The sequence below is a fragment of the Heptranchias perlo genome, chromosome 6, assembly GCF_035084215.1.
Source record: "Heptranchias perlo isolate sHepPer1 chromosome 6, sHepPer1.hap1, whole genome shotgun sequence".
NCBI classification, from domain to species: domain Eukaryota; kingdom Metazoa; phylum Chordata; class Chondrichthyes; order Hexanchiformes; family Hexanchidae; genus Heptranchias; species Heptranchias perlo.
In genome coordinates this window covers 4073638-4090459 of record NC_090330.1, presented here as the reverse complement: position 1 = coordinate 4090459, position 16822 = coordinate 4073638, and the positions used below count along the sequence as shown (strand labels likewise).

Genomic DNA, 16822 nt, shown 5'->3' with positions numbered 1-16822 from the left:
CACAGACCTACCACCCTCTGAGTGAAGAAGTTTCCCCTCATCTCAGTTTTGAAGGAGCAGCCCCTTATTCTAAGATTATGCCCCCTAGTTCTAGTTTCACCCATCCTTGGGAACATCCTCACCGCATCCACCCGATCAAGCCCCTTCACAATCTTATATGTTTCAATAAGATCGCCTCTCATTCTTCTGAACTCCAATGAGTAGAGTCCCAATCTACTCAACCTCTCCTCATATGTCCGCCCCCTCATCCCCGGGATTAACCGAGTGAACCTTCTTTGTACTGCCTCGAGAGCAAGTATGTCTTTTCTTAAGTATGGAGACCAAAACTGTATGCAGTATTCCAGGTGCGGTCTCACCAATACCTTATATAACTGCAGCAAAACCTCCCTGTTTTTATATTCTATCCCCCTAGCAATAAACGCCAACATTCCGTTGGCCTTCTTGATCACCTGCTGCACCTGCATACTAACTTTTTGATTTTCTTGCACTAGGACCCCCAGATCCCTTTGTACTGCAGTACTTTCCAGTCTCTTGCCATCAAGATAATAACTTGCTCTCTGATTTTTCCTGCCAAAGTGCATAACCTCACATTTTCCAATATTGTATTGCATCTGCCAAATCTCCGCCCACTCACCCAGCCTGTCTATATCCCCTTAGAGTAAGGACTCTATTCCCTTCTCCCAGTTTCTCCATCTCCATTGCATCTGTTCTGATGATACCACCTTCCATACCAGTGCTTCCGATATGTCATTCTTTTTCCTCAACCGAGGATTCCCCTCCAATGTAGTTGAAAGCGCCCTCAGCCGTGTTCGTCCTATTTCCCGCACTTCTGCCCTCACCCCCTCCCTTCGCCCCCAGAACCATGATAGGGTCCTCCTTTTCCTCACCTTCCACCCCACCAGCCTCCACATTCAACGTATCATCCTCCGCCATTTCCGCCACCTCCAGCGCGATCCCACTACCAATCACATCTTCCCCCCCCCCCCCCCCCCTCCCCTTTCAGCATTCCAAAGGGACCGTTCCCTCCGCGACACCCTGGTCCACTCTTCCATCACCCCCAACACCGGGCCTCCTCCCCACGGCACCTTTCCGTGCAAGCGCAGGAGATGCAACACCTGCCCCTTCACCTCCTCCCTTCCCACCGTCCAGGACCCCAAACACTCCTTCCTGGTGTAACTTGTACTTCTTTCAATTTAGTATACTGTATCCCTGCTCACAATGTGGTCTCCCGTACATTGGGGAGACCAAACACAGACTGGGCGATCAATTTGTTGAACACCTCCGCTCTGTCCGCAAGTGTGACCCTGACCTGCCGGTTTCTTGCCATTTTAATTCCCCTTCCCATCCCACTCTGATCTCTGTGTCCTCGGCCTCTTACATTGATCCAATGAAGCTCAACAGAAACTTGAGGAACAGCACCTCATCTTTTGATTAGGCACGTTACAACCTTATGGACTCAACATTGATTTCAATAACTTCAGATCATAACCACTGCTCACCTTTTTTTCAGATAGCAGGTGCTGGTAATGGTTCTGATGTTGCCATTTACAGCTCCTCTAGACCCATCTTTTGCTTCTTTACTTGTCCCATTACCACCCTCCTTGCCTTGCACCATCATCCCTTTTGTCATTTAATCACTCCTGCCCTCCACCCTATCAGAGTCCTTCCCTTTTGTTCTCCCCTCCCCTCCCCCCTCCCCTCTCCCCACCCCCCCCCCTTTCCCTGGCTCTGAACTTGCTTAAAAACCGTTTAGGCTTCAATTTATTCCAGTTCTGACGAAAGGTCTTCGACCTGGAACGTTAACTCTGTTTCTTTCTCCACAGATGCTGCCTGACTTGGAGTACTTCCAGCATTATCTGTTTTTATTTCAGATTTCCACCAAGTAAATCGGAGGACACAAAGTTTGCATCGATCTTCACGTCAATCTGCGCGTTCCTCAAGTTGCGGCTACCCAGCAGATCTTGGTGTTTGGATTTATCCACCAGCGAAGCAGCACGATTAAAAAACAAGCCCTTTCCAAACTTCCAGGCCCACAAATTCAAACAGAACAAACCAGGAGATTAATAAAACGTAAACACAAGTTAGAAGTAAGTTGCTTTAATGGCCGGATGTTCAGGGCTGGGTGGCCGCAGATTAGACGCCCCTGGAATAATGCGTGGGATTTTCTGAAACCGGTATGTCAGATGGCTGCAAAAGTCTTTTCCAGTGCTGTGCGTCCGCATCATAACCATCGTGCAGCCCCTGGGTAAATGAGTTACAAGATCCAGCAGAGGGAGATTGATTATCTTACCATCGCTCGCTGTAATGTATAGTCTACGTTTGTGTCCCCTAAGTCTTTCCTTTCTACTCGCACCACTTTTCATAGATTTCTCTGATTCAGAATCTTCTCTGTAGTTCACTTTTTTAGCCTGATTCCGCTTTGATCGCCTCCTCCTCATGTCCAGCAGGTCACTGTAACAACTTGACCCTTCACTCTCTGCGGAATAAGAGAGGTCTGTTAGTAAACTTAGTACTCAACAACCACGAGTACCTCAGTCATGACACAGAAGGCTTTTTACATTATTATAAATAACTCGTAAACTAGCAGCCTTAAAAAACTAGCCCAGCTGTCCTTAGCTCCAAGCTCGCCTTTTTTATTAAAAAAACATTATTTAATCGAGAAATTTTAATTAAAGGAAAGGATGGTTTCTGATGCAGAAATTACAGTTCTGTTACATCGGTCGGGCCTTGTCCTGTGTAGAGCACTGTGATTCACAGTCACCAGACCAAAGTTATACTGCTGGTCGCAGCACCCCACCCAAGAACAAAATAGAACAGAGCACGCAAACATTTGCCAGCAGGTAAAATTTTAATGTTGCAAAAGATCCCATGCTTCTGTTTGTGTTCTAACTTTACACGCATTGAAGTTTTAAAAAATTCCCAAGTGATCCATCAGACAGCGCAAGAAGTTTTTAAAACTTGGGTTTCACACCAGACTATAGAATCGGATCACACCCGGTGTGAAGTACCAAGTGGTGTGAAATTACCTCTAAGTGTTCTTGGGAGTTTGATCAGTTGAAAGAAAGAAGAAAGACAGGCTAGCATTTATATAACGCCTTTGCTAAGGTTGATTGGGAAATTAGATTATAAGATCTACAGATAAGCAATGGCGAACATTTAAAGAAATATTTCATAATTCTCAACGAGTATACGTTCCATTGAGGAATAAAAACTCCGTGGGAAAAGTGATCCATCTGTGGCTAGTTAAAGAAGTTAAGGATAGCATTAGATTAAAAGAAGAGGCTTATAATGTTGCCAAGAAGAGTAGAAAGCCTGAGGAATGGGAGAGTTTTAAAACCTGCAAGGGATGACCAAAAAATTGGTAATGAGGGAGAAAATAGAATACGAGAGTAAACTAGCATGAAATTAAAAAACAGATTGTAAGAGCTTCTACAAGTATGTAAAAAGGAAGAGAGTAGTGAAAGTAAACGTGGGCCCCTTGGAGGCTGAGAGAGGAGAAATTATAATGGGGAATAAGGAAATGGCAGAGACATTAGACAAATATTTTACAACTATCTTCACAGTAGAAGACTCTCAAAACATACCAGAAATAGGGGGAACCAAGGGGCTAATGAGAGTGAGGAACTTAAAGTAATTAATATTAGTAAAGAAAAAGTACTGGAGAAATTAATGGGACTAAAAGCTGACAAATCCCCTGGACCCGATGGCCTACATCCTAGGGTTCTAAAAGAGGTGGCTGCAGGGATAGTGGGTGCATTGGTTGTGATCTTCCAAAATTCCCTAGATTCTAGAATGGTCCCAGTGGATTGGAAGGTAGCAAATGTAACACTATTATTCAAGAAAGGAGGGAGGGAGAGAGAAAACAGGGAACTACAGGCCAGTTAGCCTGACATCAGTAACCGGGAAAATGCTGGAATCCATTATTAAGGACATAGTAATGGGGCACTTAGAAAATCAAAATATGATTAGGCAGAGTCAACATGGCTTTATGAAAGGGAAATTGTGTTATACAAATCTACTGGAGTTTTTTGAGGATGTAACTAGCAGGGTATATAAAAGGGAAGAAGTGGACGTAGTATATTTGGATTTTCAAAAGGCATTTGATAAGATGCCAAACAAAAGGTTGTTACACAAGATAAGGGCTCATGGGGTTGGGGGTAATATATTAGCATGGACTGAGGATTGGTAAACGGACAGAAAACACAGTAGGAATAAACGGGTCATTTTGGCAGGTAGGCAGGCTGTAACTAGTGGGGTGCTGCAAGGATCAGTGCTTGGGCTTCAGCTATTTACAATCTATATTAATGATTTAGATGAAAGGACCAAATGTAATGTATCCAAGTTTGCTGACGATACAAAGCTAGGTGGGAAAGTAAGCTGTGAGGAGGACACAAAGAATCTGTAAAAGGATATAGACAGGTTAAGTGAGTGGGCAAGAAGGTGGCAGATGGAGTATAATGTGGGGAGATGTGAGGTTATTCACTTGGTAGGAAGAATAGAAAAACAGAATATTTCTTAAATGGTGAGAAATATTAAATGTTGGTGTTCAGAGAGATTTGGGTGTCCTTGTACATGAAACACAGAAAGTTAACATGCAGGTACAGCAAGCAATTAGGAAGGCAAATGGTATGTTGGCCTTTATTGCAAGGGGTTTGGAGTACATGAGTAAGGCAGTCTTGCTACAATTGTACAGGGCTTTGGTGAGACCACACCTGGAGTACTATGTACAGTTTTGGTCTCCTTACCTAAGGAAGGATATACTTGCCTTAGAGATGGTGCAACAAAGGTTCACCAGATTGATTCCCAGAATGAGAGGGTTGTCCTATGAGGAGAGATTGAGTAGAATGGGCCGATAATTCTCTGGAGTTTAGAAGAATGAGAGGTGATCTCATTGAAACATATAAGATTCTCAGAGGGCTTAACCGGCTAGATGCTGAGAGGCTGTTTCCCCAGGTTGGAGAGTCCAGAACTAGGGGTTATAGTTTCAGGATAAGGGGTCGGCCATTTAGGACTTAGATGAGGAGGAACTTCTTCACTCAGATCGTTGTGAATCTTTATAATTCTCTACCCCAGAGGGCTGTGGATGCTCAGTCGTTGAGTATATTCAAGACTGAGATAGATAGATTTTTGGATTCTAAGGGAATCACTGGATATGGGGATCAGGTGGGAAAGTGGAGTTGGGGTCGAAGATCAGCCATAATCTTATTGAATGGCGAAGCAGGCTCGAGGGGCCGTATGGCCTACTCCTGCTCCTATTTCTTATGTTCATGTTCTTTCACAACCGCAGGCCATCCCAGCATGCTTTACAGCCCATGAAGTACTTTTTGAAGTGTAGAAAACACAGCAGCCAATCTATGGACAATAAGCTCCCACAAACAGCAATGTGATAAATTATCTGTTTTTAGGTGTTAGTTGGGGGATAAATACTGACCAGGGCACTGGGTAGAACTCCCCTGCTCTTCAAACAGTGCTTCAAATAATGCATCTTCTATGCATACGAGGCCTCAGTTTAATGTTCCCTCCAACAATGCAGCACTCCCTCAGTACTGCACTGGGAGTGTCAGCCTGGATTTTGTGCTCAAGTCTCTGGAGTGGATCTTGAACAAAAGGCCTTCTGACTCAGAGGGGAGAGTGCTACCCACTGAGCCACAGCTGACACCTTTGAACCAGACACACTTTGCCTGACATTTCCCGTCCATGGATCTCCTTAGTTTTCAAATGGGGATTATTTATTGCCAAAGTTTATGCTTGTGAATTCATTAATCTCCTTTAGTTTTTATCCAGTCTTGTGTTATTCAGGTAAGGAGAGGGAAATTAAACTGCAAACATTTTACCCACTCAGCCATGCCAACACTAGCTTTGTCCCTCGGGCAGTCTGTTAAAAGAAACACAGGACAAACCATACCCAGCAACTAGAAAACAAGTGTAAATGGTATTGGAGTTGAGTACTAAGTGTTATACAAAGTGTTATACAAAGGTTAGATCCCCAGTCTCTAATGAGTTGGCTGATCTCAGTCTGAGGTAGGAGCAGAAGCATTACAGTTGGCTTTGGTACCTCTGGGCTAGGGAATGAAAACAGAAATCAGCCAGGATTCCCCATCATCCTGCTGGATAGTGCACTTGTGTGGACATTGGATGAGGAAAAGATTGGGTTTGGGTCTGATACCCTTTAAGAAAAAAATGGATATTAGGGGCATTGGAGAGGGTGCAAAAAAGATTCACAAGGATGATACCAGAACTGAAAGGATATCCTTATCAGAAAAGGCTGGAATAGACAGAGACTCTGAGAAGTGGAGGCTGAGGGGTGACCTGATAGAGGTCTTTAAGATAATGATAGGGTAGACGTGAAGAAAATGTTTCCACCTGTGGGGGAGTCCAAAACTAAGAGGTCATAAATATAAAAGAGTCGCTAATAATGGGGAATTCAGGAGAAACTTCTTTACTCAGAGAGAGTGGTAAGAATGCAGAACGTGCTACCACAAGGAGTAGTTGAGGCAAATAACATAGATTCATTTAAGGGGAAGCCAGATAAGCACATGGAGGGAGAAAGGAATAGAAGGATATCCTGTTTCTGTGCTGTGGTTTCGATGTAATAGCCTGGTTTCATTCACTATCAACAGTCTCTATACTTCAAAAGAACTTCATTGGCTGTAAAGAACTTTGGGACGTCCTGGGATCGTGCAAGGCACTATATAAACGCAAGTCTTTCTTTTATTTCTAGCCTCACACCTGTTGGTGACTGTCGAACACAAATCCAGCAACTTCAGGATAGGAGAGGGGGGGGGAAAAAAAAAAAAAATCGATAAGGGCAATGAAACACTTTGTACCTTCATGTTCTCCTTCATCCTCCTCGTCCTCATCCGAATATCTCTTCTTAACTTCTCTTCCTCTTAACCTCCGACTCCGCCTCATTGGTTCCACATATTTCCGGTGCCTTCCTCGCCGATGGACTTCGAAACCCTCGTCGTCATTCGAGGCAGGGTCTGCCTCGCTATCTCGCTCAGAGATCTCAAACTCTTCTTCGCTGCTGAATTGAGAATATTAAAAAAAGGGCACCCTCCGTTAACCACGGTTCAGTTCCCTTGAAAGGCATTAGTCAAAATTATAACGCCAAAACACGTGAACAGGAAAAAAGACTTAAAAAGTTTCAAGAAGTGTGATTACAAGCAAGTTAAATTGGGACGTGGATGTAAAACTTTGGTTTACACGCTCATTTTTGTTATTATGGTTTACTTATTAAGCATAATACTTGCTTTGGGACTGGGTGGTACATTGAGTAAAAACACTGGCCGGTCACCTCTGTAATCTGGGTCAAAAACCAGACTGATGGGTTAAAAGACCTGATGGGGTCCTATGTGAAATGAGTTTCAGCAGCCTCAATCCAATTTCTGGGCCCACAGCACAAAACTGGCAGTCCCACATTGGAGCAGAAGTGGGCCATCCAGCTCCTCGAGCCCATTCAATTAGATCATGACTGATCTGGACCTCAACTCCATTTACCCAACTTAGCTTCGTGTCCCTTGATACTCTTTACCTAACAAAAATCTAGCAATCTCAGTCTTGAAAGCTCCAATTGACCCAGCAATTTGGACAATTGGGGGAAGAGAATTCCAGATTTCGACTTCCCTTGTGTGTGAAAAAGTGCTTCCTGATCTGCCTCCTAAACGGCCTAGCTCTAATTTTAAGATTATGTTGAAATAGTTTCTCTGTATCTAACCTATCGAATCCTTTTAATATTTTTAAATACCTCAATCAGATCACCCCACAATCTGCTGTACTGAGGGGAATCATCTCAGGAAGGCCCCATGCTGCTAGTGTGGAAAATGCAAAGACGTCACAGTGGCGAATCTCTCCTGAGGTAGGGGCTGAAGCACGTTGTTCAGGTATAGTGGAGAGAGTTTTACGCTGCACCCGAAACAGGTCATACTTAACCCGGGAGTACTCAAGAATGGGTACCAGAAATGGCAAATCCCATTCCCTCACCGGATCAGCACAAAACTACAAAATAAATAAATTATATTTGGGAGTTTCTTGTCGATGTGGTGCTTTATTCTTTTTTAAAAATCTAAACAGATAGGTTTACCTTTTGCTGGTAGTGTATTCTCAGCCTTCATTGCAGTCCAGCAATCAAATTTGTGACTATGCGAATACATTCCCAGATTAGTACCCAGTTAACCAAACACTTGAAAATCCCTGGCTGTGCTGAGTTACACAGTGAATCTTCCTCCTTCAAGAGGAAGCTGGACAGGTTCTTGACTGGAACAGAGATCGCATCATAAAGAGGGTAAATGGTTTTACAGACAACACATGGTCCATGTGATCTCCTGGGCTGGATTGCCTGAGGGGACCAGAGAGGAATTTTTCAGATTATTTTTCTCCCCTTATTGGCCCTGGGTTTTTCTCTTTTCTTTGCCTCTCTCAGGAGATTACATGGATTGGGGGTGGTGCTGTAGGAAGTGTCTAGTCACGATGCTCCAGCCAGCATGGTGCGGGGCAGGCTTGATGGGCCAGCTGCTCTTCTCCTGCCCGTCATTTTCATATGTTCATACAGCCATGGAGCACAGAAGGAAGCCATTCGGCCCACTGTGCCTGTGCCGGCTCTTCAAGTATTTATCCAATTCCCTTTTGAAAGTTACTGTTGAATCTACTTCCACCGCCCTTTCAGGCAGCGCATTCCAGATCATAACTTGCTGCGTAACAACATTTCTCCTCATCTCCCCTCTGTTTTTTTTTGCCAATTATCTTAAGTTGGTGTCCTCTGGTTACCAACCCTCCCATCAGTGGAAACAGTTTCTCCTTAATTACTCTATCAAAACCCTTCATAATTTTGAACACCTCTATTAAATCTCCCCTTAACCTTCTCTGTTCGAAGGAGAACAATCCCAGCTTCTCCAGTGTCTCCACATTAACTGAAGTCCCTGACCTGTGGTATCGTTCTTGTAACTTCTCCTCTGCACCCTCTCCAAAGTCACCACGTTAGGTCCACCACTGGGCTACTGGAATTGTCCACACTTCCCCCTTGATTTTAAAAAAATGGTTTAAAAAGCTGACAGGATTCCCGCTCTAGATTGCCAACAACTCCTGCTGGAAGGTGCATGGGTGTAGAACAAGAATGCAACTGCGTCAGTCACTGGCTAGCCTCATTTTTTTTCCTTTCCATTCTCGGGATGCGGGCGACGCTGGCAAGGCTGCATTTGTGGCCCGCCCAGGCTGTCCCAAGACTGAGAAGGGTGGGCCTTTCTGCTTGAACTGCTGCAGTCCATTTATGGTGATGGTGAATGGTGTTGGGTGTCTGAAGAGTGGTCACCCGGGGTGTACACCAGGGGACATTGGAGCTCTAGATCACTACCATCAAGAGAGGACGGGGACCAAAACCTGCAAGGGGCGGGGAGGTGGGGTTGAAAAGAGAAATAGAAAAGAGCAGGAAATGATTCTTCACCTTTCACTTATCTTGAACTCCTCCTCGCTTTCTTCATCTTCAAGTGTGCTATCGCTGTCAAGGTCATTCAGTCTTCGCCTTTTCTTGCGTCTGCAGGCAGCTTCTCGTGGTGGCCGCTTGCTCTCTTTGGACTCTGCGAGTATAGTGGAGATGTCTTTTCCAAGGGATTGTCCAGTGATATTTGCCATGTCTTTGCCTCTTCCAGCACCTATTTGAATAGTATGTGTAACAACAATGTTAAAAATAACACGGCTGAGTGAAGGATTGACTTTTCTTTCCTACGTGGCTTCAACAGATTTTGCTTCGACAAATCACAAGAACGATCATAGAAAAAAAATAAATTCAAATTACCATTAAGGAAATTGAAATATCATCATAGTAGGTACAGCACAGGAGGAGGCCATTCGGTCCATCGTGCCTGTGCCAGCTCTTTGAATACAGCGATCTTTTAAAAAAAAAATTGAAAACCTCAGGTGAAGAGCCAAGCCCCACCAAGGTTGAAAAGAGCAGGAGAGACGATGAGATTTCAAACATTCATGGTGAGATGGTACTACGCATAGGTTTGAAGATCGTAGGGGGAAGGGAAGACTGAGGGAGGTAAGGAGTGCCACAGTTTTGTGGTCCTGGAGTAGAATAAGTTAGGGAAGGAGATGACGTGACGAGTCTTGATTTCAACTCAATTAGGATGCATGGAGGAGAAAGAGAAGCTCCTCAAAAATTAATTCATCATTGGATTCCGGAGTTCTCAACTGTCCCCTTAGGAGTGGCCTCTGAAATTGGGCATGTATAGCAAGTCGAAGACGTGTTGTGACTTTGGAGAAACTGCGCCTGTAGGAGACTAGGGTGTACTGAGCACCCCATTCTTGCCAACCTGCTCTGCTGTATAAACAGGGCTGATCTGGTGCAAAAGAAACCAGCACTGATTACTCATGTGCGAAAGGTAAAACAGGGAATGTCAGACAAAACACTGCAGACACAAAATAATGAATGGAGGTAGTGGGAGAGGAGACAGTGAACATGTGAGCAGACCGACCTTTGCCCTCTGCCTCCTGAACGTCTTCCTGAATTGCTTCATCGATTGCATCATCAAAGTCATCAAACCTGCGGGGAAGAAAAGAACAGCGTTGAAGTTTAATATCTGAACCATTCCTGAATCTATAGCTTCACACAGAAAAGCTTCAGGTTGCGAAACTGAGGGGTCAATTTTAACCTAACGAGCCAGTCAGGAAACCTAGGGGATCGGGTGGAACGCCAGTTTTGACTTCGATGGAGAGCAAAATCGGGCGGGATGCCAAACCAACGCTGCGCCTGATCCAGTCAGTTCCTCGAATGGCAGGTTAGGTTAAAATTGCCCCCTGAATGTTTGTAGAACAGGAAAACTAAGAGCCATCAGCCTAAGTGCCTCCTGCCCCACAAGAACACTTAAAAAAAAAGACACAAATCAAGTCACAAGACAAAGTGACCATGTTCAGCATAAGGGGAAGACTGTACTTTGTCTGTAGGCACAGCAGCCTTGATTGCTGAAGTGGTACTTTTGTTGAACCAGCCTTTATGTTCTTACCTGGCTTAGTCCACTAATAGTGGCTCCATGGAGCAAGCTTCTCAGCGCCAAGCATTTAATGGTGTCAGCCAAGAGACATGTACTCCGTGAATGTGACCGTTGTAATGGGAGTACGAAAAAACTTAGGTGTCATAGCAGGGGCAAAAGATTTCCCACAGCCCGCTAATACGGCCAGGAAGGCCACTTGTGGCCTGTCGATCCTCACTCTTGGTCCTCAGAAGACTTATGCTTCATGCATCCCCGGGGTCTCTCCATAGCCCACCTGACTGAAATGGGATTTAGTGCCCTTTCCCCTCTTCTCCATTTTGCCGCCCAGCAAGAGCACGTGGAATGGAACAGGGGCAAGAACCAGACTCCAGAGCAACTCCCCATTGCAGCATCAAGAACGAAGGTCGCTAAACCTTCCCATCGCCCTGTGGCACACCATGTCAGAACATTCATGACCGTGACCATCAAGGAAGCCTGAGGCCCCCTCGAGAAAGTCAGTAATGCTCCCATTCCGTCCGCTCAGCTCATTGGTATCACCCTCACCTCTGATTCAGCGGTTATGGTTTCAAACCCCACTCCGGATTTGAACACATAATCAAGGCCGACAATTCAGTGCAGTACTGAGAGGCTGCTGCATCGTTGGAGGTGCTGTTTTGCAGTTGGATGTGAAAGATCCCATGGTGCTATTCAAAGATGCGCACAGAGTACTCTCGGTGTCCTGGCTAACACTTATCCCTTAACCTGGAAACAGTGATACATTTTGGTAGGATGAAACGAGGAGAAATATAAATTAAATGGTACAACTTTAAAGGGGATGCAGGAACAAAGACCTGGGGGTGTACGCACACAAATCTTTGAAGGTGGCAAGACAAGTTGAGAAGGCTGTTAAAAAAAAAAGCATATAGGATCCTTGGCTTTAGAGATAGAGGCATAGAGGACAAAAGCAAGGAAGTTATGCTAAACCTTTAGAAGACTCTAGTTAGGCCTCATCTGGAGTATTGTATTCAATTCTGGGCATCACACTTTAGGAAGGATGTCATGGCCTTGGAGAAAGTACAGAAGACATTCACTAGAATGGTACCGGGGATGAGGGGCTTCAGTTATGTGGAGAGACTGGAGAAGCTGGGATTGTTCTCCTTACAGCAGAGAAGGTTATGGGGAGATTTGATTGAGGTGTTCAAAATCATGAACGGTTTTGATAGAGTAAATAAGGAGAAACTGTTCCCAGTGGTAGAATAGTGGTGGAAGGGTCGGTAACTGGAGGACGTAGATTTAAGGTGATCGGCAAAAGCAACCAGAGGCGTCATGAGGAAAAAAAAATTAAAGCAGCGAGTTGTTATGATCTGGAACGCGCTGCCTGAAAGGGCGGTGGAAGCAGATTCAATAACTTTCAAAAGAAATTGGATAAATACTTGAAGGGAAAAAATGTGCAGGGCTATGGGGAAAGAGCAGGGGAATGGGACTAATTGGATAACTCTACCAAAGAGACAGCACAGGCACGGTGGGCTGAATGGTCTCCTTCTGTGCTGTATCATTCCAGGGTTCTATGATTCCCAATACCACCAAAACAAATTAGGTGGTCAATTATCTCAATTGCTGTTTGTGGGACCTTGCTGTGCGCAAATTAGCTGCCATATTTGCCTACATAACAACAGTGACTACACTTCAAAAACAATTAATAGGCTGTAAAGCTCTTTGGGTAGTCTTTCGGATGTAAAAGTTGCTATATAAATGCAAATTCTTTATTTCTAACCCAACACATGTTCCACAAACCCTGAAGTCAGCAAACTTTGGTTAATCCCACATTATCCAATCATTACTCTAAATACAGACACCTCCTCCCTCCCCAAACCAAAAGGCAGACATCCTTAACGAGAACTTCTCATCTTGACAACAGAGGGGCTTTTTGCAATTGCAGAACTATTTATGAACAAAACAGCTCTAGTACGTTTCATTATTTCTGTTAGTGCACTTGTATGGTGCCTTGATATGATAAAATATTCCAAGGAATGTCATGTAGGAATGAACGAACCAGCAGGTAGTAAAATTAGGAGAGTTTACTGAAGGCACGGTCAAAAAGATGGGTTTTAAAGCAGGGATGGGTTGGAGTAAGTAGCAAGATGCAGAGATTTAGGGAGTTCCAAAGGATAAGCCAGAAAAGGCTGACAGGTTATTGGGAAGGGGGATGCGCAGGAGGCCAAAGTCAGAGGGCTGTAGCATGTGGGCTGGGAGAGATTGCAGAATTTGGGGTTGGGGGGAAATGAGATATTGGAAGATTTGTAAATGAGGACAGGGATTTTGAATTTGGTGCAATGGCAGGCAGTGGAGGTTGGTGATGGGCACGTGAGATAGAATATCAACAGCAACGTTTTGGACAAGTTGGGAGTTTGTGTGGGGAGGAGCACGGAGGGGCAGTTAAGAGGTTGGGCTTGAGCTAACAAAAGCATGGAGAAGGGGTAAAATGGGAAACATTGTAGATGTGGAAGTATGTGCCCTTAGTGATGGATTTGACTTTTTTTTTTGATGTTACAGCACAGAAGGAGGCCATTCGGCCCATCGAGCCTGTGCCGGCTCTTTGCAACAGCAAGCCAGATAGTCCCATTCCCCCATTCTTTCCCCTTAGCCCTGCAAATCTTTTAATGTCTGTGCAAAAGTGAAAGTAGGTAGCAGGAAGCTACTGTGTAAGAGAGCAGAGAGAGGTCAGAAACAGTGACCATTTTCCCATCCTGTTGGCTATGAGAAACAGCCCCTGTGTAAATTGCGGGTTTCATCTTTTTGTGAATTTTGTGCTCATCAAAGTCAGGGATATATTGCTGGGGAAAGGGCCAGCCCAACCTAGCAGGAAGAGGAATCGGGGCCAGAAGAGACCCAAAAAGTTATGTCTTTTTATTTTTTTTGACTTTCATAGTGGGGCCAGAGAGTGCAAGGAAGCCACTGTGGAATAGGGATGGGATGTGGAGGGGTTGACGCTGTGAGTCAAATCAGACACCAAGGTTGCACATAAATACTGTGGCTACAAGAGCAGGTCAGAGGCTGGGTATTCTGCAGCGAGTGACTCACCTCTTGACTCCCCAAAGCCTTTCCACCATCTACAAGGCACAAGTCAGGAGTGTGATGGAATACTTTCCATTTGCCTGGATGGGTGCAGCTCCAACAACACTCAAGAAGCTCAACACCATCCAGGACAAAGCAGCCTGCTTGATTGGCACCCCATCCAACTCCCTTCACCACCGACGCACGGTGGCTGCAGTGTGTACCATCTACAAGATGCACTGCCAAGGCTGCTTCGACAGCACCTCCCAAACCCGCGACCTCTACCACCTAGAAGGACAAGGGCAGCAGGCACATGGGAACACAACCATCTGCACATTCCCCTCCAAATCACACACTGCCCCGACTTGGAAATATATTGCCATTCGCTCATCATTGCTGGGTCAAAATCCTGGAACTCCCTGCCTAACAGCACTGGGAGAACCTTCACCACATGGACTGCAGCGGTTCAAGGCGGCGGCTCACCACTTTCTTAAGGGCAATTAGGGATGGGCAATAAATGCTGGCCTTGCCAGTGACGCCCACATCCCATGAATGAATAAAAATAAAACTCCCTCGGGTTCAACTCGAGTGGGCAGCCAGGCGGAGACATGGGGCTCAATTTTGAAATGGTGGCGGGTTGGCAGCGGGGAGGAAGGTGCGCATGGCAAACCCGAATAAAAAATAAAAAATAAAACTTACCTTCACCGACGCGATCGCGATGTAAATGGTGGTGATTAAAGTTGTTTCCGGGTTTCGCGCCTGGCAGCCAGCCTGATTGACAGGCTGGCTGCCGACAGGAGCTGCAACACCGAGGTGAGGGGTGGGGAGGGTGAAGAGAAGAGAGCGAGACGTCATCCACACTGGAATATAAAGAGTGGAGGGCGCTGAAGATCGGTGGGGGGAGATCGGAGAGGGACATCGGGGGGAAGATATCGGGGGCTAAGAGGGACATCGGAGAGGGAGACATTGGAGCAGGGTGGAAAGGTAGGTTGATTTTAATTTTTATTTAATTAATTTTGTTTATTTTTGCCTGATCCCTTCATGCCTGGTTTCACCGAGCGTGAATCGGAAGCCGTGGGAAAGCCGCCCAGGTAAGTTTAAAATCGTTTTAACTATCTACTAAGTCAGAAATAAAAGTACCTTAAGTACCTCAATGAGTTATATTTGGTTCTTTAACTATCATCCCGTTGGCTTTAATTGCCGGGTTGGAGCCGGCTTCCGGACCCGCTCGGGATTTTCGCCACTTACGCACACACAATTTGATTTTAAAATTGAGCCCATGGAGTTGGGGGTAAGGGGGGGATGGGTTTTTTCGGCAGGAGCCAAATAAGGCAGCTTTTGCCAATGTATGACTGGAGAAATGAACTGGCTCATTCACAAAGACCAGGAACTGAATCTGGGATCACCCTCCTCTCTACGGCTCAGGACCACGCCAGAGTGTGCATTTACCTAATAAGCAGGAGGGAGAGATGGATTTATGATTGACATTTCCTCTTTCAAACATTGGACGGTAAATGGTGCTTACACACAAGCAATGTATTCCTTACCTATAATTAATAGACCTCCTTGTCCTACCCGACCGCCTTTCCAAAGATTTTAAATCTTTTATTTCTGGTTCTTCGGGCACTGAATCCTGAGAGAAACAAAAGTATTAAAACAGTAGTTAGTTTTATGTTAGTAATACAGAACGTGACTAGTATGGAAATTCATTATATCAGTTCACAGATATGTACATTTTTGCACATTTTATACTTGGGAGGGTTCTGCTTCACCATTTCTCCACCTCATGTCTCTCTTGGTGGGGCATATAAAGTCAGTCACAATTTCCTGGGAGCTTTTTCTTCCTCCTTTCCTTCCTTCACCTTCCCAGCCAATCCATTTCTCTCCCCTCCCTCTTTGGAGAGCACTGACTCACATTGAGCTACGGTTCCACAAGGTGGCTGCTCTTGTCTCACCAAGTGGTTGTCCTTCGTGTCCGTCTAGACGGTGAGCATCGGCGAGCTAATTAGAATTGCAGCCGAGCTTGAAGTTGTGCTCACCAGACATGCGCACTTCTGGCAGGAGACCCCTCTTATTTGCATACCCTCTGGAAACTGCTTGCAAGTTAAAAAAAACCACAATAATGCAGCACTGTAATACTGAGCTAAAGATTTTGGAATAAACCCAGAAAATGCACGGACAGATCAGTCAGCACCTGAAAGAAGCATCAGTTTAATGTTCAGGTGTGATTCACTATCAGAGCCGATCAGATGTAAATCCCACTTGAAACGATCTTACGTTTTCTCTTTCAAGTGCTGTGTATTTCCAGCAGTTTTTAGGTTTCACTTCAGATTTCTGACATTTGAGGGTTTTTTTTTGAAATTTCAAGATTTTGAAAGCAAATGTGACAACACCCACAAAAACCCCCAATCTCTTCATAGATAAACGCAATTTCTTCATTTTTAAAATAGCCCCAGTTAGTCTTTTTTCAACCTAATCCCTTTTCGTATTTAAAATATACTTACTTTTGGAGTAATTATATTTTCAACGTTAATACCCACAAACGCCAACCTCTCTTTCCTGCAAGAGATAGAGTGCACCATTTTCACCAACATCTTTTCAAATCAGAAAACCACTACTTTAACAAATAATTCACACACCACACATTTTAAAAACAAAACTGAGAAATCGCTGAAGGACATCAAGATTGAAAGGGGCTAAAACGGATGAGGTAAACCAGGAAGAGGATTCAGAGATGTCAAGTTTGGGGTTGAAAAGGCCTGTAGAGTCACAGAAAAGGTGTCAATATTTTACTCTCTGAG

The 16822-nt window shown here is 44.8% G+C and overlaps 1 protein-coding gene across 3 annotated transcripts in view; it reads right to left on the bottom strand.

The window, feature by feature from the left end:
- The window catches only part of rsf1a (remodeling and spacing factor 1a), an 83741-nt gene that overhangs the window by 17129 nt on the left and 49790 nt on the right, over nt 1-16822 (bottom strand). For all 3 annotated transcript variants that reach the window (XM_067985627.1, XM_067985626.1, XM_067985625.1), the window contains exons 10-15: nt 16526-16580; nt 15569-15654; nt 10473-10540; nt 9440-9647; nt 6828-7027; nt 2291-2476 (exon numbers count right to left, since the gene is read on the bottom strand). In XM_067985627.1, coding sequence (XP_067841728.1) covers nt 2291-2476; nt 6828-7027; nt 9440-9647; nt 10473-10540; nt 15569-15654; nt 16526-16580 — 803 coding nt within the window. The remainder of the gene's footprint in view (nt 1-2290; nt 2477-6827; nt 7028-9439; nt 9648-10472; nt 10541-15568; nt 15655-16525; nt 16581-16822) is intronic.